Source organism: Schistocerca gregaria, chromosome 8 (assembly GCF_023897955.1).
Source record: "Schistocerca gregaria isolate iqSchGreg1 chromosome 8, iqSchGreg1.2, whole genome shotgun sequence".
Lineage (NCBI taxonomy): Eukaryota > Metazoa > Arthropoda > Insecta > Orthoptera > Acrididae > Schistocerca > Schistocerca gregaria.
This window is the reverse complement of record NC_064927.1, coordinates 331,028,068-331,054,726: the sequence shown is the minus strand read 5'-3', so window position 1 is coordinate 331,054,726 and position 26,659 is coordinate 331,028,068. Positions and strand designations below refer to the sequence as shown.

The following is a 26,659-nucleotide window of genomic DNA, read 5'->3' as shown; positions in this document are numbered from 1 at the left end:
CACTCGCACACACACACATATCCATCCGCACATACACATGGTCTGTGTATGTGCGGATGGATATGTGTGTGTGTGCGAGTGTACACCTGTCCTTTTTTTCCCCTAAGGGAAGTCTTTCCGCTCACGGGATTGGAATGACTCCTTACCCTCTCCCTTAAAACCCACATCCTTTCATTTTTCCCTCTCCTTCCTTCCTTCCTGACGAAGCAACTGCCAGTTGCGAAAGCTCGTAATTCTGTGTGTGTGTTTGTGTGTTTTGTTCATGTGCCTGTCTGCCGGCGCTTTCCCGCTTGGTAAGTCTTGGAATCTTTGTTTTTAATATATTTTTCCCATGTGGAAGTTTCTTTCTGTTTTATTTACATCATCAAAGTACAATTAGGTGTATCCTGCATGACAGCTGCTACTAGCCCAATCACCTGTAATCCAGTGGAGGCTACTTAGAACACATGTTGCGATGTGGATGTGATGCAACTGTGTACTGTGTTCTGGGACAGTTTGTTGTCATTGCACACACACCATCCATTTCTCGACACATGTTCACAGGATCTTTTTTCCTCCATTCTCAGTCAGGAATCCATCTCTGCAGTTTGTTGATTTTACTGATGTTCACCCTGTATAGAGGCAGGACTTTTGCAGTATTTAGTGCCTTTGGGAAGCAACCTGCATTGAAAGATTCATTTATGATGTTCATTGAAGGAACTATGATACCAACTATGTAGTCCTTCAACAAGCACACATGCACTTCATCTATATCTGCTGAGATATTATTTTTTAGGTTGACACAACACAGCTTCGTTCTTTCCCAGTGGAGGGTTGCAGCATCACTGTGTTTGGTATATAGTTAAGTGTTTCCACAGGCTGTGTTTTGACAAACTTCTGTTGTAGCTTGGTAGCTATATTCAAAATTTCAAAGAATGTAATCCATTCAGTATTGTCAAAGGACTCAACTAATACTGTAAATGTGATGTGAGCTTCCCAGTTGTTCAGCTAGTCTTACAGTGCCATTTAAATTTAACAGTTGTTGTTTTCATTCAAGTTCCCAGCATGAATGAAGACAATGGTAAGTTTAAACAGCTCTATAGTACCAGTCAAGTCAACATCAATAAATAATGCAGACTGTTAACCACAATAATAAAAAAAGGCTCTAACAATTTATTTTCAAAAATTTTATGATTCAAGAAGTACGTAATTTCTTACAGTTGTAACTACAGTTTAGTTTGAGTTTTGTGTTATGATTATGTGAGATACCAATTTGAAGTCAAGTCCTAAGTGACAGCTCAAAATGTATATTGAAATATCAAAATCCCTGGAAATGTATATAATAAATTTTGCTTTTGAGCATCAATCGCCATTGTCCATGGAATATTAAAAACAAAAGTTCAAGGGAGGGGGACAGCGGCCTTGTGTGTCATATGTTGTACTGTGACTAGTTATAGAGTGTTGATGAGTATACTATACAGAGTTGTATTTGTTGTTGTTGTTGTTGTTGATGATGATGATGATAAACAACAGTTGATACAGAAAGGCTCACAGTTAGGAATAGCTTGTGAACAATGTTGAGCTTTATATTTATTTAATTTTTTAGTTAACTGAAAATATGTCATGGTTTATGTTAAACTCCTGGCAGCACTACTTCAAGTATCTCTGTAGGGTTTTTGTGTTTCATTATTAAGTAGTCTCACTATTTATTATGGTAGTTTCTGAATTATGCATGCACATGCTGATGCTGCTATTGATCTACCCACCTAATCTTCAGTATTCTCTGCCACACCACATTTCAAAAGGTTCTATTCTCTTTTTGTTTGAACTGTTATCATCCACATTTCATTATTGCACAAGGCACACTCCAAATGATTATCCTTAAGAAAAGACTTTGTAACATTTAAATTTATATTTATTGTCAACAAATTACTCTTTTTAGAAGTGATTTCCTAGTTATAGGCAGTCTGTGTTTTATGTACTCCCTACTGTAGCCACCATCAATAAATATTCTACTGCCCAAATAGTTAAACTCATCTACTACTTTTAGTGTTCCATTTTCTAATCTAATTTCCTCATCAACACCTGATTAATTCAACTACTTTGTTTCTGTTGGCTCCAGAAAAAACAATCAGCTTAAAAATCATAAATACAAATTCAGAGGAACACCAGTGTCAGGAAGTATATTTTTGATGCCAACAAGTGAAGAAGAAATAATTAAAATAGTGAGTAGTTTAAAGAATTCTTATACAGCAGGATATGATGGTCTTAGTCTGGACACTCTTAAGAAATGTATACATTTAATTGCATCACCTTTATCAGCAATTATCAACTTTCATATGGAATATGGTCTATTTCCAGATGAGTTGAAAATTGCTTGAGTTGTGCCAATTTTTAAAAAAGGAAACAGAAATCTAGTAGTAAACTTTTGACCCATATCTGTTCGTCCAATAACATCCAAAATTTTTGAGAAAGTAAGTGATATCTAAGGGGTAGTATGGGTTTGTCAATGGGTCATCCACCATGACAAGATCATCCAACTTAATCGAAGGTGGCACTCAAGCAATAGATAATAAAGAACATGTATGAGGCATCTTTCTAGACTTACCAAAAGCATTTGGCTGTGTTGATAAACCATATTGCTGCACAAACTGTGGAACAATGGCTGTCAACGCACAGCCCATAATTTGATTAGATCCTACTTGACAAATAGGAAGCAGTTTGTGTCTAATAGCACTACAGAGGGAGCACACAAATCAAACAGCACTGAGATAAATTTTGGTATTCCAGAGGGGTCAATATTAGGACCACTTCTTTTTATTATTTATGTTAACTATATTCAGTCTATAACAAACCCCACTAGAGCTATCTTATATGCAGATGATACCATTTTAACATGCCGAAATCCAAGCTATTCACAGCTTGAAGTGGAATCCACTTCTGCAGCAGGCATAATGCTGCAGTATTTTCATAAAAACAAACTACATTTAAACACAAATAAATCTGTCTATATTGAATTTGACCTTGGGAGGCAAATAACTCATGAAAACCAAATTTTAATGGGTGAATAATACATTAAGAAAGAAACTTGACCAAATTTCTTGGCCTTACACTTGAAGCAGAGTTAAACTGGTCTGATCATGTAAAGGATATTTTCAAAAAGCTATCTACTACCATATATGCCCTAAGGAAACTGACACCTTTCTGTAATATTACCACTCTGAGGCAAATATATTTTGCACAATTTGAATCCTACTTAAGCTAAGGGATAGAGTTTTTGGGATCCAGCAGTAAAAGTAATATGAAAAGTGTACTTATCCTACAAAAGAAGGCACGTAGAATTATGGGAAAGAAATGTGCCAGGAAGTCCTACAGAAATTTGTTAAATGAATTTAAAATACTAACTGTTCATAATTTGTATGTAATAATCATTATGGCAGCAAACGGTAACAAAACACTTAATAAAGAAGTACATGATCACAACACTAGAGGTAGAGAGTGACCCCACATCTCTCATAGAACAAAACTTAAGAGAGAAGCCCTCCCTATGCAGGCGTAAAACTACTGAATTTCTTCCATCCTAATATCTCCAAATTGCCCATTACAGAACTAAAAAAGAAATTAAAATTATGGTTCCTAAAAATTCTGTATATTCAATAGATGAGCTTCTAGGTTTAGTATACTCTTATGATGGGAGATCATCCATCTTAGATCTTAGACTGTGTCACAAACTTTAAATACACTCCTGGAAATGGAAAAAAGAACACATTGACACCGGTGTGTCAGACCCATCATACTTGCTCCGGACACTGCGAGAGGGCTGTACAAGCAATGATCACACGCACGGCACAGCGGACACACCAGGAACCGCGGTGTTGGTCATCGAATGGCGCTAGCTGCGCAGCATTTGTGCAATGCCGCCGTCAGTGTCAGCCAGTTTGCCGTGGCATACGGAGCTCCATCGCAGTCTTTAACACTGGTAGCATGCCGCGACAGCGTGGACGTGAACCGTATGTGCAGTTGACGGACTTTGAGCGAGGGCGTATAGTGGTGGGCATGCAGGAGGCCGGGTGGACGTACCGCCAAATTGCTCAACATGTGGGGCGTGAGGTCTCCACAGTACATCGATGTTGTCGCCAGTGGTCGGCGGAAGGTGCATGTGCCCGTCGACCTGGGACCGGACCGCAGCGACGCACGGATGCACGCCAAGAACGTAGGATCCTACGCAGTGCCGTAGGGGACCGCACCGCCACTTCCCAGCAGATTAGGGACACTGTTGCTCCTGGGGTATCAGCTACGAAGCTGGGCTACAGACCCGCACACCGTTAGGCCATCTTCTGCTCACGCCCCAACATCGTGCAGCCTGCCTCCAGTGGTGTCGCGACAGGCGTGAATGGAGGGACGAATGGAGACATGTCGTCTTCAGCGATGAGAGTCGCTTCTACCTTGGTGCCAATGATGGTCGTATGCGTGTTTGCCGCCGTGCAGGTGAGCGCCACAATCAGGACTGCATACGACCGAGGCACACAGGGCCAACACCTGGCATCATGGTGTGGGGAGCGATCTCCTACACTGGCCGTACATCTCTGGTGATCGTCGAGGGGACACTGAATAGTGCACGGTACATCCAAACCGTCATCGAACCCATCGTTCTACCATTCCTAGACCGGCAAGGGAACTTGCTGTTCCAACAGGACAATGCACGTCCGCATGTATCCTGTGCCACCCAACGTGCTCTAGAAGGTGTAAGTCAACTATCCTGGCCAGCAAGATCTCCAGATCTGTCCCCCATTGAGCATGTTTGGGACTGGATGAAGCATCATCTCACGCGGTCTGCACGTCCAGCACAAACGCTGGTCCAACTGAGGCGCCAGGTGGAAATGGCATGGCAAGCCATTCCACAGGACTACATCCAGCATCTCTACGATTGTCTCCATGGGAGAATAGCAGCCTGCATTGCTGCGAAAGGTGGATATACAGTGTACTAGTGCCGACATTGTGCATGCTCTGTTGCCTGTGTCTATGTGCCTGTGGTTCTGTCAGTGTGATCATGTGATGTATCTGACCCCAGGAATGTGTCAATAAAGTTTCCCCTTCCTGGGACAATGAATTCATGGTGTTCTTATTTCAATTTCCAGGAGTGTATTTGAATCTCAGATCTGAATACTGTGTGACAAACTGTAAATTCCTTGATCTATGTACTGCAATAGCAAATTGTTTTATGTATAGTCCACACTTTATATATAACATTGTTCTCTCAACTAAATTTAGAAAAAGTTGTGTAGATAACAATGCCAGGCAATGGTATGTAACTCTATTAAGTAAGGCTCTGATTTATCCAGAAGACTGGAACAATAAATATGTTTTTGTAATCAGTGGATGCTGGATCAAAATAAATTAATAAAAACAACTAGATTCCATTACCCTAGTTGTACTTTTGGTGATGTTCATAATATAACCTCTTTTCAATATGCTAACCACTCTGTTCAATCCCTCTTCCAAGTCTATTCTCCCAGGTAAACTACTTTTTTTTTTGTACTGAAATCAATGGATAAAGTCATACCTAACTAAAAGAATGCAGGAAGTTAAACTTTATAATTCAACCAATGTAACTAAGGTAGAGTCTTCTGATGGGAGAAATCACTTGTGGGATTCTACAAGGGTCAACATTAAGTCCACTGTTGTTTCTCACGTGTATAAAGAAGCTTCTGTCTAACATACAATAAGCGGAGTTAGTTCTTTTTGCAGGTGATGCAAGTATTGTAATCAGTTCAAACATACATTCAGCAGAAATAGTACAGAAGAAACAGTAAATAATCTTCTCAAAAATATTATTAAGTGGTTTTCTGCAAATGATCTCACTCTCAATTTTAAAAACACACAACATATTTTGTTCTACTCATCTAGAGGTTCTTCACCACTGATAAGTATAACACATGGTGAGGAAATAATAACTAGGGCACAATATTCAAAATTTTTAGGATTCTATATTGATGAGAGTCTAATAGGAAAAAAATCATTCAGTTAGGTCATATGGAATTTGTCATGTGGAATAATGTTCTGAGGTAAGCCAACTTTAAGAAAGAAAATGTTCATTGCTCAATGTGCTGTGAGACATCTGCTTGTGTCTGTATATGTATGGATGGATATGTGTGTCTGTGTGAGTGTATACCCGTCCTTTTTTCCCCCAAAGGTCTTTCCGCTCCCGGGATTGGAATGATTCCTTACCCTCTCCCTTAAAACCCACATCCTTTTGTCTTTCCCTCTCCTTCCCTCTTTCCTGACAAAGCAACCGTTGGTTGCGAAAGCTTGAATTTTGTGTGTATGTTTGTGTTTGTTTGTGTGTCTATCAATCTGCCAGCACTTTCATTTGGTAAGTCACATCATCTTTGTTTTTAGATACCTTTTTCCCCACGTGGAATGTTTCCCTCTATTATATTCATATGGTTAATATAGAATACATTATTTGTACATGTGATGTGAACAGTAATAAATATAGTGATTACTATTAAATATCAACATAAATCCCATTCTGCCACATGTAGTTAATAGCTAATAAAGTATCTGAATAGATAGTCTGAATTATTTTTTAGACATCTCCATTCCCTTTAGCCTGCTTCATTTTCTTACTTTCTCCTTCTCTCAATTAATTTCAATATCTTGTATGTTATTCAAGGATTTCTGCTGTATCTTGTCTTTTTGCTTGCTTGATCCTCTCCTGCCTTCACTACTTCATCTCTCAAAGAGACATATTCACCTTCTATTCTATTCCTTTCTCCTGCTTCAGTCAATTTTTCCCTAATGCTCCTTTTGAAATTTTCAACTATCTTGGATTCTTTTGATTTATTCAGGTCCCATCTTGTTAATTTCCTACCTTTCTGCAATTTCTTCAGTTTAAAGTGCGATTAATAACCAATGCATTATGCAATTTGAATGGAAATGCAGTGAGACAAAGTGGCCATTTGAATGCACTTTAGTAACTTTTCTTATGTTTTGAGCACACTCTTTTTATTTCCAAAAACAGCTTCCACATTTCGATTTCCTGTCATTATTTAAGGTAGTGTTATGTCTATTATTTAAATTGCTCATTAGATACATTGTGTCACATCAACATTCTCAATCACAAGTTCATACGTGTCTCATGATTGAGAATTTTGATGTGATACAATTGCCTCTAGAAATATTATGCAGTTCAAACCACTTTGCAAAATCTTTGTCCCACTGTTATATAATTTATCTGATGCTTCCATTGTCTCCAGGCTTCTTCTGATTATACAACCCTCTTTCCCTTATTCTTAAACCAAGTATCCTCGGCTGATTAAACCTGTGTGCCAGACTGGAACTGGAAACTGGGACCTATGTCTGTCCAGATTCGAGTCCCAGTCTGGCACAAAGTTTTAATATGCCACAAAGTTTCAAATCAGTGCACACTTCACTGCAGTGTGAAAATACATTCTTGGGCCAAGTGTTTGCAATTAAAGTATGTTGTGTACAAAATTCTACCAGATGACTTCCCCCTCCCATTCCTTTCCCCCAGTCCCCATTCTCTCTACCATTTTTCCTTCTGTTCTTTTTCCACTGTCAAATGGCAGTATCCCATCATAACTAAATTTTCATCTGCTTTAACTATCTGAATATTTTTTTTTTTTAATCCCTCGCACATTTTTTCCACCTCATCATCTGTAGAACTAGTAGGAACATAAATTTGTACTAGTATCATGGGTGTCACATCTATCTTGGCTACTACAATTCATTTACCATAGTGTTCATGTAGTTTGCCTACATTCCTATTTCCTTACTCATTATTAGACCTACTCCTGCATTGCCCCTATTTGATTTTATATTCATAACCCTGCACTCACTTGCCCAGAAGTTCTGTTCTTCCTATCACCACTCTTCACTAATTTCCACTATATCCAACAAGAACCTAACCATTTCCTTTTTTTCTTTTAATTCTCTACCTTACTTACCCAATGATGGGAGCTAACATTCCACATTCTGACCTCTAGAAAACCAGTTTTTTTCTGCTAGTGATGAAATCTTCCTGAGTGTCCTCACCCAGAGATCTGAATGGCAGACTGTTTATCTCAGAAGTATTTTAAATGAGAGAATGCCTTCAACATCAATCCATAGAGTAGAGCTGCATGGCCTCAGGAAAAATAACAGCTCTATTTTCACCATCCTTTCAACTATTCACCATACCAACATAACAAACCCATGTTGGATAGTGATACAAGGCCAGATCAGCCAATCATCCAGACTGTTACCCCTTCAGCTACTCAAAGGGTATTGACCATCTTCAGCAATCACAAATCTGGCAGCTCTCTCCACAAATCGCCTCTATTATGGTTGCATCTGTGGTACACTATCTGTATCACTTGTACATGGAAGCCATCCTACCCTGGCAAAGACCAAGATTCATGGAAGGTATACATCACTCTCTCTCTCTCTCTCTCTCTCTCTCTCTCTCTCTCACACACACACACACACACACACACACACACACACAGCAAGTGTAAAATAACTAACAAATTCATTTGTGTACCCACGCCCGGGTTCCCAGGTTCGATTCCCGGCGGTGTCATGGATTTTCTCTGCCTCATGATGACTGGGTGTTGTGTGATGTCCTTAGGTTACTTAGGTTTACACAGTTCTAAGTTCTAGGGGACTGATGACCATAGATGTTAAGTCCCATAGTGCTCAGAGCCATTTGAACCATTTAAATCATTTGTGTATATGTATAATTTGTGTCTATTAGCATCTTGAGCTATTTGTGTAGAAAAACTTAGGACTGTTTTTAAGTTTTTTTAGCAGTTAGTAGTATGTGTACACCCTATAAAGAGAGCCTACATGGAAATCACCACAAAGTAAATGGTTTTTTAATTACCTAGAGAGTGCTCTGAAATGAAGAAAATTTCAGAATAGAGAACAGCATGATACCACCCATAAGACTGGTGAGTAAAACAACAACCAACAATCAGTGATCCACCAAAGCTTATCTAAACATTTATTTAAATATAAACAAGTAGTTGCCATTTACTTGGAATTAATGCAAGATAGGATGTGAAGCAGCGGTTATTGGGTAGCATATCTCCAGTATCAGACAAATGCTTGTGCCAACATTGCAAGTATCAATTTTAATGTGTTGATTGCAAGTATTTGTATGCAGAGTTGTGTATTGCAGTAAATACTGAAGTATGAGCTCAAACACTGAAATTACTGAACCCACCATGGGAAGAAGTTTTGCTGCTACACAAGTACAAGTAAATCACCAAGCAGTGTGGTCCAGTCTTTCCACCATGTTCAGATGGGTTTAGTATACATAACTCTAACAACTGTCCACACCAAGATACAATAAAAGTGTTTTGCCAGAAATTGAGTCACTTAGATGATGTTTATCAACATCTTAGTCATTCACATCATCTCCAGGCATTCATACTAGAGCTTCTGCATAAATCCCTGTACGTGTAAGTTCTCAGAAAGAGACATCTGTATTTTCCAGATTTAGCTACTTATTATGAGCTATCTCAATCATGATCTAGATCTCTATCTTGAATGCTCTATTTGTGAAAACAAGGTGTGTTTTTTAAGTAAGTGCCATTTTGAAATACAAATAAAACAAGAATATTTTTCTTAGCAATTTTATTTTTATGTGAAAGTCTGTACTTAATCTACTTTTTACATAATTCCCACCAATATTAAGGCAGTTATCATATCACGCAACCAGCTTTTGCATACCATCCTCATAGAAATCTTCTGTGTGATTAGGCTTGGCTTTTTGGGGGAGGAGACCAGACAGTGAGGTCATCAGTCTCATCAGATTAGGGAAGGAAGTCGGCAGTGCCCTTTCAAAGGAACCATCCCAGCATTTGCCTGGAGCGATTTAGGGAAATCATGGAAAACCTAAATCAGGATGGCCAGATGCGGGATTGAACTGTCGTCTGTGATTAGGCAACAACTGCCTAAACCACACTTGCTGACACTTGACAAAACTCATCACGTAATGTCAAAATCACAAATTGTCTGTTCTCTCTCACGTTTTCAACAACTTTCTGCACCAAATTGTCGGAAATGACTGAAGGACATATTCTTCATTCCTCATCATGCACATTCATACAGCCAATTTAAAAGCTCTCATCTGTTTCCATGCCATCCCATTACTCATAATGTTTTCTCCATACACTTCACTGATCTGATCGTAATTTCAGCCACTTTCACACCTTTAGCACTAAGAAAATGAATCATAGGGCATATTTCACAGTCGACAGGATTTTCAATTGGAGGAAGCATATCAAATACTCACAAACAAATGTGAACATACCAAATATTGGTGGGAATTATGTAGAAAAGTAGATCAAAGTACATGTTTTCATATAAAAATAAAAGTACTAATAAAAGACTACTTGTTTTATTTTGGTTTCAAAATGGTACTTACATAAAAGACACATCTTATATCTTTAAGATCAGTGGCGAACTGCTTCTCTACAGTGTTAAAATACAATTCACTCTTCACACAGCCTATGTTCTCACTTTCATACATTTGTTCCACAGCTTGTGAGGATAGTATCTTTTTGCATGCACACAAATAACAAGTTAAGCTGAAGGTTTTGCCAGTTACAAACCTCTTATGTATTTAGCTCTCTTTGGTACTTCAATATTCAACAGCTTCTCCACAGCTAAAGCGTAACATTGCTCATTGCACATAGTTGAAACATAGTCTAGTCGATCAAAGTATGGTAAAGCCTGCGTGTATGTCTTGTATTCAATTAATTTCTCAGTTCCACGGTGTAATAAACCAATATGAGGATCTGCTCGCATCACAGTCTGTAAGAGGAAAGCATTGCTTTTCAAAATGATTTCTTATATAATTAATTCCGTAAATATTAAGATCTTGGAAGCAGTTGACTTAGCATTGAACTATTCAGCTGGTGAGATGGAAGATTCTATGGAACAATAACCCTTTTGCAATTTAAAAAATTGTTGTTGTTAAAATAGACAAGTTTGTGGAATAACATTTACAACTCTCTGAAACACTTAGCAGTAGAAGGAGTAGTAGAGAGCAAAAATTGTAAAAGTAGACTGATAGGAGTTTGTGGCATAGATTACTGGCAGAGACATAAAATGTAGCATTTTTTGGCAAAATTAGCAGCTATTTCTGGTGGAACTATCATCTTTTTTTTGACCAAATTAACATACAATTTTAAACACTTAGATAAAGAAATTTAAAACAGCCTACTGGTGTATGTACATGCTGTAGCTAGCAATTGCTTCATTGACTACTACTGTTTCAATAACCACTATTAGAAAAGAAATGAACCTGTCACAGTATAACTTTTTAATATGTATTTTTACTGCTCAGATTTCAAATACCTCTTAGCAATGCATTCTATGGAAACTCCAGGTTGGAATATCAACAATATTAGGAAAAGGATGGGCTGCTACTCAAGTTGCAAGCAGGGACAACAAAAAAAATTGTTACATATTTAGTTTTGGCCAAAGACTTCTGCAGAAAAGAAAACACACACATTCACAGAAGCAAGCACACATGAGCGCCATTTCCGACAGCTGAGATCAGAATGCCTTGCTTGCATGCTTGCTTGTGTGAATGTGTGTTTGTGTTTCCTTTTCTGAATCTGGCTTTTGCAGAAAGCTAAATGTGCCTACCTGCAATTCAGTGGGTCATTTTATGATGAGTAGCAATCTATCCCTTTCTTACTATTGTCGTCAGCATCACATTCTTTTAGGTTACAGCTCCCATCTGTAACAACAGTACTGTAATGAGATAAAATATGCTCACTGTCAACATTGAACATTGTTCTCAATAATAAATGCACACAATATCTGGTATACACTTCATGCTCAAAGGCAGATAAGGCATTTTGGCTGAATAACTAAATACAACATTCTGCATTCTTTTGGTTGGATATGACATTATCCACAGGTTAGCTGTACAAATCAATCCCTTAAAACTTCAATTTATCTAGGAGAATACTGTGATTCACGCAGTCAAATGCCTTACATAGGTTGCAGAAAATATCAAATTGGCTATGTTTATTACTTAATGTTTGTTTGTAAAATTTGGTGAGTAAACATGTAAATGGTGTTCTCAGAAGAGCAACTATTCTGAAATCCAAATTGTGATTTATTGCACATAATAATGTTGTTAAGGTGAGATACTATTTTAAAATACATCACCTTCTTGAAAACTTTGGAAAATGATGCCAGCAGTGAAAGAGGTTGGTAGTTGTTGACATTTCTCTTATCACCTTTCTTCAAGAGGGATTTAACAATGGCATTTTTCACTCTCTCTTAAAAACTGAGATGCATTATATATTTCAGATAAGGCTAGGCTTATTATGTGAGAACAAATCTTTTGTACTTACTGGAAACACCACGAAAACCAGATGAGCTTTTGTTTCTGAGAGAATGTATAATTTTCTTAATTTCAGAAGAAGAAATTTGATTAAAAGAATGAGCCTCTACTAATGCTATAACTGCATGCAGTGTGGCCAAGAACAGGTAGCATGAGTTATCTGCCTTTCAGGAGCTGGCCCATTAACTCAGTGAGACAAGATAATGCCATCAAGAATGATACACAGTCTTGCCGATGTTCATGTTGGGTTTAAGCCACACTTTTCTCTGGGTAAAACATCAAATTGTATCTAATTTTACCTCCACATTGGGGAGTATCTTGGGTATTTCCTTCTGTTTCTGTTACTTTATTTACACATTAAGACATAGCATGAACTTCTTGCAGACATAAACAACCACTTTGTTTTGTCCATGACACAAATGAAGCCAATAGAAAATAATAGTGGATACAATAACATCATCTGTATTCAATGAGGTACAAAAAACACAATAGGTAGGCTACACTACAGTGCACTTTATGCAACTAACAATAATTCCATTCTGTATTTTTGGCAACCAGGTTTATCTTTGCAGACCCAGGGCATACATGTACAAGCAAAGTTCACTTTAGATAAGTTGTTCAAATCGAGCATCTTGAATTTGCAAAAACTTCGCCACTCATTGGATCATAGTTTTCTGGACCCTATACAACACACCTGCCCCCTCCATTGCCAAAGTAGCATACAGATGAGCTTTTAAATCATGTACATCCGTAGGTGCACTGCTATAAACTTTCTCCTGTAAGTGTCCCCAAAATAAAAATCTAGTGCATTAACATCCAAGGAATAAGGGGGGCAGAACATTGGACATCCACGACCCCATAGCCCTGGAAATGCTTCATTTAAATAGTTATGCACATTTATTCCGAAGTGTGGTGGTGCACCATCATGATGAAACCATAGCTGTCACCGAGCACCAAGTTGAATGTTTTCTAATGCATCAAGCAAAGTATTGCAAAGAAACTTACGATACAGGGGTGCATGCAACTTGTCCAGCAATAAGGTAAGGGCCCAGAAGCATTTATCCCATGATTCCAGCCCATACATTTATGCAAAACATGCCGAAAGCCCACATTTGCGGGTGACCAATAATGGCTGTTGTGGAAGTTGAAAATACCTCCACAGTTGAAGCTAGATTTGTTGGTCCATATATCACATTATTTATAAAATGTTCATTATCTTCCACCTGGTGCAAAAGCCACTCCCAAAACTGTGCTTGTTAAATGCAGTCTTCTGGCTCATGGTGTTGAGTTAATGTGTAATGATATGGATGCAGTTCTTTATTATACAACACTTCAACAACCAGTCTGAGATATCTGTAACTGCCTTGCAATATCATGGGTACTTCACTGAGATGACTGGAGAATGGTTTCATGAATCATGACCTCTGTTTGTGAAGTACGTCTACTCCTTGGACTACCTCTGTCCATTACTTATGGACAAAGGTGTTGCTGCAGGTGATGAAAAACATTCTTATTGGGATGGCGGCTGTGAGGGTACTGTGCAGCATACACACAAGCAGAGGCAGCTTGTTATCAGATGCACCCAGCACCAAAAGCACACTGACGTATTCATCATTTGTACTTCATCAGAAAGCCACCCTGCAAGAATTTGACACGCCCTGTTGCACTTGTGCACTGAGTAGTTAGTAAACATATGCATGCAGTTTAATGGATCCCACTCTCATGTGAAAGGCTACTGCCATTGGACAAAATTATGTCCTGCTTACAAATGATGAGAACAAGGAATAGACATTTAAAAAATTAAAGATGAACCTGTCAAGGATTCAAATCATACCTCCATGATGGATCCGAGTTTTACGTACCATCATCCTACACAGAGAGCTACAACAGCCAGTACAGTAGTGTGGGGTGACATACTTTCCTCTGTACATTCCAATGTATTACACAGTGTGGTAGAGTTGCTGCCTCCTTTTTTTTTAAACGTGTGTTTTAAAATGCATCCAATCTGATTTTGCAAGATAAACTTTTGTCTTGAATCTGTATGAGAAATCGCGTGCCACACAACTTGTTCAATAACCAGGTGGTAGTTAGAAGAGCTGAAGAGCATGAAGGGGAAGCAGTGATTGAGAATGCAGTGAGATGGAATTGTTGCCTATTTCTGAAGTTGTTTAGTTTATACATTGAGCAAGCACCAAATGAAGCCAAAGAAAAGTTTGTAAAAGAAACTAGGGATCAGAGAGAAGAAAGAAAAACTTTTAGACTTACCAATGACATTGTAATTCTGCCAGAAGTAGCAAAGGAAATGGCAATGCAGTTGAATGCAATGGACAGTGTCTTGAAAGAGTGCATAAGATGAACTTTAACAAAAGCAAAACAGAGGTATTGGAAAGCACTATAATTAAATCAGGCAATGCTGAAGGTATTACATGAAGAAATGAGACACTAAAAATAGCAGACGAGTTTTGCAATTTGGACAGTAAAGTACGTGATGATGGCTGAAGTAGAGAGGGAATAAGATGTAGACTGGCAATGGCACAAAAAGTGTTTCTCAGGAAGAAAATTTGTTAACACCGAATATAAAGTTAAGTATTAGGAAATCTTTTCTGGGGGCATTTCTCTGGAGCTTAGCCTTGCACAGAAGTGAAATATATATGATAAGCAGTTCAGATAAGAAGAGAACAGAAGCTTTTCAAATGTGCTACTAGAGATGATGCTGAAGATTAGAAGGGTAGATTTTATAACTGACAAGGAGGTACTGAATATAATTGGAGAGAAATGAAATTTGGGGTGTAACTTGACTAAAAGAAGGAATAAGTTGATAGGACACATTCTGAGAGATAAATGAATCACCAGTTTAGTATTGGAGGGGAATGTGGAGGTGGAGGAAATAAAAATTGTGAGGGAAACCAAGATACAAGCACAGTAAGCAGATGCAAGTTCAAATGAATGCTAGTTATAGTAGTTATTTGTATATGAAGAGAACTGAACAGAATTGAATAGCATGAAGAGCTGCATCAAACCAGTCGTCAGACTGAAGACCATAACAGTAACATCAAACAAGTATGACTATTATTTTTGATAATGGTTTCCTTTATGGTTTATAATTATATCATCTCATGAATTATCACTTTTAGTATTTATCTTGCATTGCTAAATTATGATCCACTTGCTGCAATGCATAATGCAGTACCCCTAATTGCAGGTAGATTACTACTGAAATTATTGCTTCAATCACCATTTAAATAAATTTGGAACCTCTTTCTAGCTAGTCATTTCATGATATACATTAGTTATAGAAACAACCAACGATCAGCTCTAATGACAATGTTGAGCTCCATACTGGCAGCTAAATTCAACCACAATATTTCAATGCATAAATAGATTCATCATTTCACACAGAATAATAGTTTTATCAATTTAATTTATAGCAATATTAGGGAAGGAAAGTTGCTACTCACCATATAGCAGAGATGCTGAGTCGCGATAGGCACAACAAAAAGATTCACACAATTAAAGCTTTCAGCTATTAAGGCCTTTGTCAACAATAGACACACATTCTCTCTCTCTCTCTCTCTCTCTCTCTCTCTCTCTCTCTCTCTCTCTCCCTCTCTCTCTCTCTCTCACACACACACACACACACACACACACACACACACACACACACTCACAAGCAAATGCAACTCACACACATCTGCAGTCTCACACCTGGTTTCAGTTGCCAGTGACTGCAGACTTGTGTGCAAGTTATGTTTGTGTGAGTGTGTGTGTGCATGTGTGTATGTGTGTCTATTGTTGACAAAGGCCTTAATGGCCAAAAGCTATAATTGTGTGAATCTTTTTGTTGTTCCTATTGTGATTCAGCATCTCCGCTATATGGTGAGTAGCAACTTTCTTTCTCTAATATTGTTACATTCCATCCTGGATTTTCCATTGTTTAATTTATAGCAACAAAGTTTGATAAATTATATGCACACATGCACTTTCTGCACTACCACCAGCAGATGGCTGGCTCTGCTGTAGGTTTGCAGCTGTGTTCAGCCATTGATGAAACATGTAAAGGATGTAAACCAAGATCCACAGAAAAAGTAAGATTGGGCAGTAAGCATTCTCTGATGCTTTGTCTGACACTGTGACATCACTAAGGAACAGCCTCAGCCTTGGAAGCCCTATAACATGTGGATCATGTATTTGTGGAATGCTTTAATTTCTACTGAATTAATGAAATATGAATTGCTATTGTACTACTGCTAGAACATTACTGCTACATTCTTTAACTTGCCCAGCTTTTAAGCAGACACTGGTGATTTAAAAAATTCAAACAATTATCACATAGAAACAATAAAAAAGCTTTGTGAGTGCAGAATACAGTTGTTTTTGCAGTTTTCTCTCAAAGTGAATGTTGTAAACGACCATACAAATATCTAAGTTGGCTCTGAGGAACATTTTAATGAGAAAAAGATGTATTTATAATTTTCACTCAGTATGTGTCAGGTGATTAAAAAAGTCATGCAATAGATGGACACAGTTGTTCTAGAAATCATTTGACTTGTTGTTAGCTAATCTAACAGCAACACACACTTTTATACCTTTTGACACATCACCATGATTAATTTTTTTATCAAAATATGTGAAGAATGTTGATAAAAGTTGTTTAAATACACTCATATCACAGGGGATTTGCTCTAGAGCTTAACAGTACTGCGAGATATGATTTATAGGAAACATTAGGGAGTTCACTTACTGTGGCTTATGTTCAGCAAAGCTGGAATGTTGTGTGGGACGTAAGCCAAATCCTCTCATCATAAGGCTTAGAATCTCGACAGGTGGATGAAGTCCTAAATTTGTCAGGCACTGTCATAGGAGCTTCATTTCTGTTGCCAACAAGTTCCTACACAACTTACTTTACATACATAGTGATAAGTTCCACGCTCGGGGGATGACAAATGCTACTTCCCCTGCTTTGGAATGATGATTTGTGTCTTATTTGATTTATGTTTAGATGACACCATTGCGGACAGATAAATGTTTGCCTTCTGGCGTAAATTTTAATTATTTTTAGGTGAATAATTCTGCTGAGACTTCTGTTAACTAATTTTTACATGAAATACAAACAACTTCATTCATAAATGTACACTGATCAGCATGCTTCCTCCACAATGAAAGTCTTTCTAAAATTTCTCATTTACTTCTATTGAGCTCACATTTGTTAAAGTGTTCTCTACTTGATTCTGTTGCACATATTGCGTTATCACTCATGCTACTACAAGACAACTTGCATGGTGGAAATGCATCAGTCTTCTTTCTGTGGTAGATTTAGCAAATTTAGCAAGTTTATTCAAAATGGCAACAACATTTTCAGGGACTTGTAATATTCACAGTATCTCTTCCACGGCATTTTTACAGTTAAATCTTTTGCAGACTTGCATCATTGGGGAAAACATGTGGGACTTTATTAGTACCTTCTGTGTTATAATTGTTAACATTATGAGGAACTACATTAGCACCTGTGTGTTATAATTGTTAGCATTATGGGCAACTGAGATCACAACTTGGCATTGCTTGCACATACTAAAAACATATCTGCTAAAAAATCACTCAATACATAACAGATGTAAGTGAAAATAATAACACACACAAACTTGACACATCTTTACAGCAAGAGATATTAAATAGATACTTTATTTTTTACAAATCACCATTTCTCGCAGTCATGACAGTATTACTAATGTCAACTTCCTTCCTGGAAGTAATTGGAAACATCTATAACATCATTCTTCACACAAGCTATTATCATAACTCCCAGCTGATATGTTTGACCTGCTCATCGGCAACAGTTCAGTTCTGAGCCATGTCTTTAGGTTCGCCCTGTCTCCACACAACTATAAATAGTTCAACCGAGTATTAAGAAGTTCGGCTTCCTCCAGACATTCCCTCTCATAACCAACTCCTGCACCTCATCTATCACCTGTGCAATCAACATAAGAAAATCCATCACTTTTACACTTCTTGGCTTCAAAAAGGCTTATGCCTATCTACAGCATTTTGGTCTTTGCTTTGAACTTCATATCTATATATTTTCAGTTAACTATGTTCACCTTATTACATCTTTCCTACCTAACTGCTCCTTCTGTCTCATTTGATGCTGCCAGCTATGAATTCCTCTCAACACTAACCTCTTTATCTCAGAACAGCACTAGCACCTATTGTCCCCCATCATTTGTTGGACATTTTTCCAATCTCAGTCTTCCCCCTGTAATGGGACACCATTTTATAACATATCTTTTTCTTTAATATAGAGGTAGCCAATACCAGGATTAGTCCCGGATGGATTTGGTATAGGTGAACATTCTCGCCTGTTTCACTGAAAGAATTTCATTTGCTTTTGTATACAATGTATTATATTTCAGGCTAAAACATATAAAAAGTAATTAAGTTGTTACAATTGCTACACCTAAAATTATTCTTCTTGTAGAAATATTTGAAATTATGAATTATCTGGCATACTTAAAAGTCTAATTATTAATTGCACAATTTGAAGCTACTGTAATTATTAAATTTATTTCTGGATTCATTTATAAAATAATATTATAACTTGGTGATGATTCTTCTTTTGCCAGGAAAGTAAGTGACAGTGTGATATTGAAAAATGTGATTAAGAATAAAATTCAAGAATAATACAGGCAAATCTTCATAAGTTATTTATTCATCAGGTACCCAAACATTAAATCAAAATTTCAGCAACAAGAATGTATTCCTAGCTGCAAGAACTGGAGCCAACAATAAGAGAAAATGAAGATAAGTAAAAAGTTTTTATTTTGAATATCTTATGCCTCATGCAGCCTTCAAAACTTGCACAGAGACAGAGAATTTTAATGGTGATACGCAGGAGGGTAAGATTACACCCCTAAAGCCTTCAAGCCCCCATTACATGATGTGCCTAAACCGTAAACCTGTGCACCAGGGCCTCAGGCATGTATATATGTAACTACAGGCTGGTTGACGTAGACCTATTACACCATCCATGAGGGATATAACTGGCGTACATGCGCAGAAGATGGTAATAACATGTGAAACATACATAGAACTGTCTGATCTCTTGTAAAGTCATAAGCTCTACCATGACATATTGGAATGTCATTCGTTCAAATTATTTATGTGAGCTCAAGGTTCCTATTTAATAAGAAATTGCTATTCTCATATGTATGTTACAACTGTTCTGAATTCACAGTCAACAATTAGTTTTATATAATGACACTTCATTACAAAGGTATATATATTTATACAGCATTTTTTGCATGGAGGACCCACTTGGTTTTTGGAGGTATTACCTTGGCAGTGACAGTAACTCTTCAGATTAGGGCAGAATGGCCATGAAAACAAAAAGCCTGAATTTGTTGAGTTCAACACTGGCTGAAAAGAAGCAGCGATGGAGGGGATTATATTCACTGCTTATGAAAGAACTGAGGCTTCAAGATCCACAAGAATTTCAAAATTTCGTGGGGATGAACATGGCCTGTTTCGAGAAACTGCTGTCTATGATAGAAGATGGAAGTAACAAGTGTGACACAGTAATGAGGCAGCCTGTCTCAAATTCTCGAAAGTAATTTTCAGCATCCTCCTACAGCATGACATTTCACACGCTTTGATTCTTTGTCACCATTAGCTACACTAATTCCTCCATCTTTCATACCATTGCTGGAGTGCCACACAGCCTTGTCCTCTCTTCTCACCTCTTCCTGTATTACATTGGCACTATTTTCTTTCCCTCTACCTAATACTCCAGAAATACAGAGGATCCCTCCAGCTCCAAATTAATGAATGTAACTGTTGGTGCAAAGGAAAACTGTTTCAAAACACAGGCAATAACTATAGGATGAATAATTCCACACCTTGAAATTCAAACACTTCACGAGAACCCAATACAATTAGCTAAGACATGCAAGATCTTTGGAATAATCATTGTTCATGTGAAACCCGACTTGCACTTTTCTCGCATGACATACTGAAAGCTTTGGATCAAAGTAATAAGGTAGATGCAGTATTTACTGATTCTCAAAAGACCTTTGACTTAGTGCCACAACTATGCATATTGTCAAGAGTTTAATCCACAGGATACCAAGTGAAAATTGTAACTGGACTGAGAACTTTTTGGTAGGGAGGACACAGCATGTTATAGTGGATAGAGCATCATCATCAGATGTAGAAGTAACTTTGGGTGCACACCAGGGAAGTGTACCCTTACAGTTCAATTTGTGTATTAATGACCTTGCAGACAACATTAAGAGTAACATCAGGCTTCCTGCAGATGATACATTTATTTATAATGAAGTACTATCTGAAAGAAGCTGTATAAATCTTCTGTCAGATCTTGATAAGTGGTACAAAGATTGGCAACTTATTTTAAATGTTCATAAATGTAAAACGTGCACTTCATTAAATGAAAAAAATGTAGTACCCTATGAGTACAATAGCAATGAGACACAGCTGGTATTGACCAACTGAGACAAATACCTGGGTGTAGCAATCAGTAAGGATATGAAATTGAATGATCACATAGGCTCAGTTGTAGTTAAAGCAGGTATCAGACTTCAGTATACTGGCAGAATACTAGGGATGTGCAATCAGTCTACCAAGGAGATTGCTTGCAAATAACTCATGCGACCCATTATAGAATGTTGCTCAATTGTGTGTGTGTGACACATATCAAATAGGACTAACAGGGGATATTGAATGTATACATAGAAAGGCAGCACAAATGGTCACAAGCATGTCTGAACCACAGGATAATGTTGCACAGATACTGAAGAAATTGAACTGACGCAGTTTCAAAGATAGATGTAAAAAATGGTTCAAATAGCTCTAAGCACTATGGGACTTAACATCCAAAGTCATTAGTCCCCTAGACTTAGAACTACTTGTTGTTGTTGTTGTTGTGGTGGTCTTCAGTTCTGAGACTGGTTTGATGCAGCTCTCCATGCTACTCTATCCTGTGCAATCTTCTTCATCTCCCAGTACCTACTGCAACCTACATCCTTCTGAATCTGCTTAGTGTATTCATCTCTTGGTCTCCCTCTATGATTTTTACCCTCCACACTGCCCTCCAGTACTAAATTGGTGATCCCTTCATGCCTCAGAACATATCCTATTAACCAGTCCCTTCTTTTTGTCAAGTTGTGCCACATACTCCTCTTCTCCCCAATTCTATTCAATACTTCATCATTAGTTATGTGATCTATCCATCTAATCTTCATCATTCTTCTGTAGCACCACATTTCGAAAGCTTCTAGTCTCTTCTTGTCCAAACTATTTATTGTCCACGTTTCACTTCCATACATGGATACACTCCATACAAATACTTTCAGAAACGACTTCCTGACACTTAAATCTATACTTGATGTTAACAAATTTCTCTTCTTCAGAAACACTTTCCTTGTCATTGCCAGTCTACATTTTATATCTTCATTACTTCGACCATCATCAGTTATTTTGCTCCCCAAATAGCAAAACTCCTTTACTACTTTAAGTGCCTCATTTCCTAATCTAATTCCCTCAGCATCACCCGACTTAATTCGACTACATACCATTATCCTCATTTTGCTTTTGTTGATGTTCATCTTACATCCTCCTTTCAAGACACTGTCCATTCCATCCAACTGCTCTTGCAAGTCCTTTGCTGTCTTGGATAGAATTACAATGTCATTGTCAAACCTCAAAGTTTTTATTTCTTCTCCATTGATTTTAATACCTAATCCAAATTTTTCTTTTGTTTCCTTTACTGCTTGCTCAATATACAGATTGAATAACATCGGGGAGAGGCTACAACCCTGTCTTACTCCCTTCCCAACCACTGCTTCCCTTTCATGTCCCTCCACTCTTATAACTGTCATCTGGTTTCTATACAAATTGTAAATAGCCTTTCGCTCCCTGTATTTTACCCCTGCCACCTTTAGGATTTGAAAGAGAGTATTCCAGTCAACATTGTCAAAAGCTTTCTCTGTGTCTACAAATGCTAGAAATGTAGATTTGCCTTTCCTTAATCTATTTTCCAAGATAAATTGTGGGATCAGTATTGTCCCACGTGTTCCAACATTTCTGCGGAATCCAAACTGATCTTCCCCGAGGTAGCCTTCTACCAGTGTTTCCATTCGTCTGTAAAGAATACGCTTTAGTATTTTGCAGCCGTGACTTATTAAACTGATAGTTCAGTAATTTTCACATCTGTCAACACCTGCTTTCTTTAGGATTGGAATTATTATATTCTTCTTGAAGTCTGAGGGTATTTCGCCTGTTTCATACATCTTGCTCACCAGATGGTAGAGTTTTGTCAGGACTGGCTCTCCCAAGGCCGTCTGTAGTTCCAATGGAATGTTGTCTACTCCGAGGGCCTCGTTTCAACTCAGGTCTTTCGGTGCTCTGTAAAACTCTTCACGCAGTATTGCATATCCCATTTCATCTTCATCTACATCCTCTTCCATTTCCATAATATTGTCCTCAAATACATCGCCTTTATTTAGACCCTCTATATACTCCTTCCACCTTTCTGCTTTCCTTTCTTTGCTTAGAACTGGGTTTCCATCTGAGCTCTTGATATTCATACAAGTGGTTGTCTTTTCTCCAAAGGTCTCCTTAATTTTCCTGTAGGCAGTATCTATCCTACCCCTAGTGAGATAAGCCTCTACACCCTTACATTTGTCCTCTAACCATCCCTGCATAGCTATTTTGCACTTCCTGTCGATCTCATTTTTGAGACATCTGTATTCCTTTTTGCCTGCTTCATTTAATGCATTTTTATATTTACTCCTTTCGTCAATTAAGTTCAATATTTCTTCTGTTACCCAAGAAGTTCTACTAGCCCTCGTCTTTTTACCTACTTGATCCTCTGCTGCCTTCATTACTTCATCCCTCAGAGCTACCCATTGTTCTTCTACTGTACTTCTTTCCCCCATTCCTGTCAATTGTTCCCTTACGCTCTCCCTGAAACTCTGTACAACCTCTGGTTCTTTCAGTTTATCCAGGTCCCATCTTCTTAAATTCCCACCTTTTTGCAGTTTCTTCAGTTTTAATCTACAGTTCATAACCAATAGATTGTGGCCAGAGTCCACATCTGCCCCTGGAAATGTCTTACAATTTAAAACCTGGTTCCTAAATCACTGTCTTACCATTATATAATCTATCTGATACCTTCCAGTATCTCCAGGATTCTTCCATGTATACAACCTTCTTTCATGATTCTTGAACCAAGTGTTAGCTATGATTAAGTTATGCTCTGCGCAAAACTCTACCAGGCGGCTTCCTCTTTCATTTCTTAGCCCCAATCCATATTCGTCTACTATGTTTCCTTCTCTCCCTTTTCCTACTCTCAAATACCAGTCACCCATGACTATTAAATTTTTGCCTCCCTTTACTACCTGAATAATTTCTTTTATCTCATCATACATTTCTTCAATTTCTTCATCATCTGCAGAGCTAGTTGGCATATAAACTTGTACTACTGTAGTAGGTGTGGGCTTCGTATCTATCTTGGCCGCAGTAATGTGTTCACTATGCTGTTTGTAGTAGCTTACCCGCACTCCTATTTTTTCATTCATTATTAAACCTACTCCTGCCTTACCCCTATTTGATTTTATGTTTATAACCCTGTATTCACCTGACCAAAAGTCTTGTTCTTCTTGTCACCAAACTTCACTAATTCCCACTATATCTAACTGGAATCATCCATTTCCCTTTTTAAATTTTCTAACCTACCTGCCCGATTAAGGGATCTGACATTCCACGCTCCGATCCGTAGAACACCAGTTTTCTTTTTCCTGATAACGACGTCCTCTTGAGTAGTCCTCACCTGGAGATCCGAATGGGGGACTATTTTACATCCGGAATATTTTACCCAAGAGGATGTCATCATCATTTATCCATACAGTAAAGCTGCATGCCCTCGGGAAAAATTACGGCCATAGTTTCCCCTTGCTTTCAGCCGTTCGCAGTACCCACACAGCAAGGCCGTTTTGGTTAATGTTGCAAGGCCAGGTCAGTCAATCATCCAGACTGCTGCCCCTGCAACTACTGAAAAGGCTGCTGCCCCTCTTCAGGAACCACACGTTTGTCTGGCCTCTCAACAGTACCCCTCCATTGTGGTTGCACCTACAGTACGGCCATCTGTATCGCTGAGGCACGCAAGCCTCCCCACCAACGGCAAGGTCCATGGTTCATGGACTTACTTAAAACTAACTAACGTAAGGACATCACACACATCCATGCCTGAGGCAGGATTCGAACCTGTGACTGTATCAGCAGCGTGGTTCCGGACTGAAGTGCCTAGAACTGCTCGGCCACAGCAACTGGCCTAGATGTAAACTATCTCGAGAAAGTCTACTAACAAAATTGCAAGAAGTGGCTTTTAAAGGTGACTCTAGGAATATACCACAACCCCTATGTATTGCTGAAATAGGGATCAAGAGGATAAGTTTAGAATCATTACTGCTGCACAGGCATTGAAACAATCATTCTTCCTGCACTCCATATGTGAATGGAATTGGAAGAAACTCTAATAACTGGTACAATGGGGCATACCCTCTGCCATTCACCTCACAATGGTTTGCAGAGTATAGATGTGTGGCGTGCAGCGCCGTAAATATCGATATTTGTAAAGAGTGTAAGTGTGCTATCTTTGAGATGGAGAGTTTTGGAGGATGTTTTCCGCTAACGAGTTAGTTAGCCTCATGGACTTGTATCGGTGTAGACGTGAAGTGCTAATAAATTGTCATATGAGAGAATACTAGTTGTTTACCTACAACTATCACCCAATTCCCTCACTGGTGACCCCGTTTTGTGTAATACGCGTTCAAGTTACGGCACGAAGTGTTATTTACGCGCCTACCGCGTCGGTTTTCTTTTCGCGATCGCGAGGGCCGGTGTTTTAGCTTCAGACAATGGCCTTTCAGCACTCACCGCCGCCCGGATCTCAGCAACATCTCTCCAGCATCCCTGCTGTCGTAGTGGATATGCCGCGAGATCCTTCTGAATCTTTCAGCCCGAACATGCAGTGGAATTCATCGAGTGCAGCCAGTTTCTGCCAACCGCCAACGTTCGCGGACTCTGGCTTTGTTAGCCTAGACTTTTCCACGTGTTCTCCACAGAGTGTTGTTCGGAACATTCCTACTCCTGTGTCGAACGCACAATTCAATACAGTTCGTGGTGTCGAGCGGAATCTTACCACTTTGGAAAATCCAGCAGTAAATTCAATCCCGAGCCAGTTCCCGCCACGTGTGTATCCTTCCGCGCCGGTTAGTCGACATGTGCTCAATGCTCGCCAAACAGACAATATCACATCGAGTGTGCATCCTTGTGGACATGTGTGGGATCCTTGTGTTGCTCATAATCAAGTCAACAATTCTGTGCTGGACAGTAATTACCCGGACATTTACAACCACCCCCACCATTCACGGCCGAATGAATACAGAGTGCATAACAGACATTCACCGGCGTACGTAAGTACTAGCGGCTTCTCTCCGAGCTATCTAGTCAATGAGAATGCACATTGTGACTACGATTCTCACACTGTTCGTGCGTCCGTCGCTTCTCAGTCGCCCCCCCGGCGTCAAGTGAACTTTGCGATACCCGCATTACAGGACGCCAATAATTCGGACACTCTATCCTCTTCGTGCTCTACTCCCATCCGAAGAAATAGGTGCACCTCCACAGTGACTGCTGTGCCGAATCTGCCGAAACTACCAGACTTCAAACCCGCTCACCCGGAATTTTGGTTCAACCTGGTTGAGCAAACATTCAATGTCTGTGCTTTGGACGACGACGCGCGCTTCGTGTGCCTCATGAACCACCTTCACGACCGCGTCGATTTAATTTACGATCTGGTCAAAGCACCGCCCCTAGCAGAGAAGTATGCTATGGCGAAACAGACGATACTGGAGCGCGTCTCAAAAACCAGGAGAGAAAACGTGCGACAGATAATTTACGAAGAGCGTCTCGGCGACAGGTCTCCGTCCCAGCTGTGGCGGTGCATCCGTCTTCTCGTCGACGAGCAAGTTATGCCTGATGACACACTCGCAGAAATCTGGACAGAAAAGCTGCCTCTGCCTGTCCAGACTGCAATCTCTGCGTATGAGGATAGGCCAGTAAATGAACGTTTATGTGCCGCCGATAGAGCTTACTCCGCCAGGCAGCGTGAGCTCCACGCACTGCATTCTGGACGTGACCGCACTAAGAAGCTGTCCAACACCACGCCCTTGTCTGGTGCGGCTAATAACAAGTTTGTTAAACTAGCCGCCCTACCTGCACATCCAGCTCCGCCCA

The 26,659-nt window shown here is 39.0% G+C and overlaps 1 protein-coding gene across 2 annotated transcripts in view; it reads right to left on the bottom strand.

The window, feature by feature from the left end:
* The window catches only part of LOC126284099 (NADH-ubiquinone oxidoreductase 49 kDa subunit-like), a 165,302-nt gene that overhangs the window by 75,484 nt on the left and 63,159 nt on the right, over nucleotides 1-26,659 (bottom strand). For both annotated transcript variants that reach the window (XM_049982749.1, XM_049982750.1), the window contains one exon: nucleotides 10,602-10,803. In XM_049982749.1, coding sequence (XP_049838706.1) covers nucleotides 10,602-10,803 — 202 coding nt within the window. The remainder of the gene's footprint in view (nucleotides 1-10,601; nucleotides 10,804-26,659) is intronic.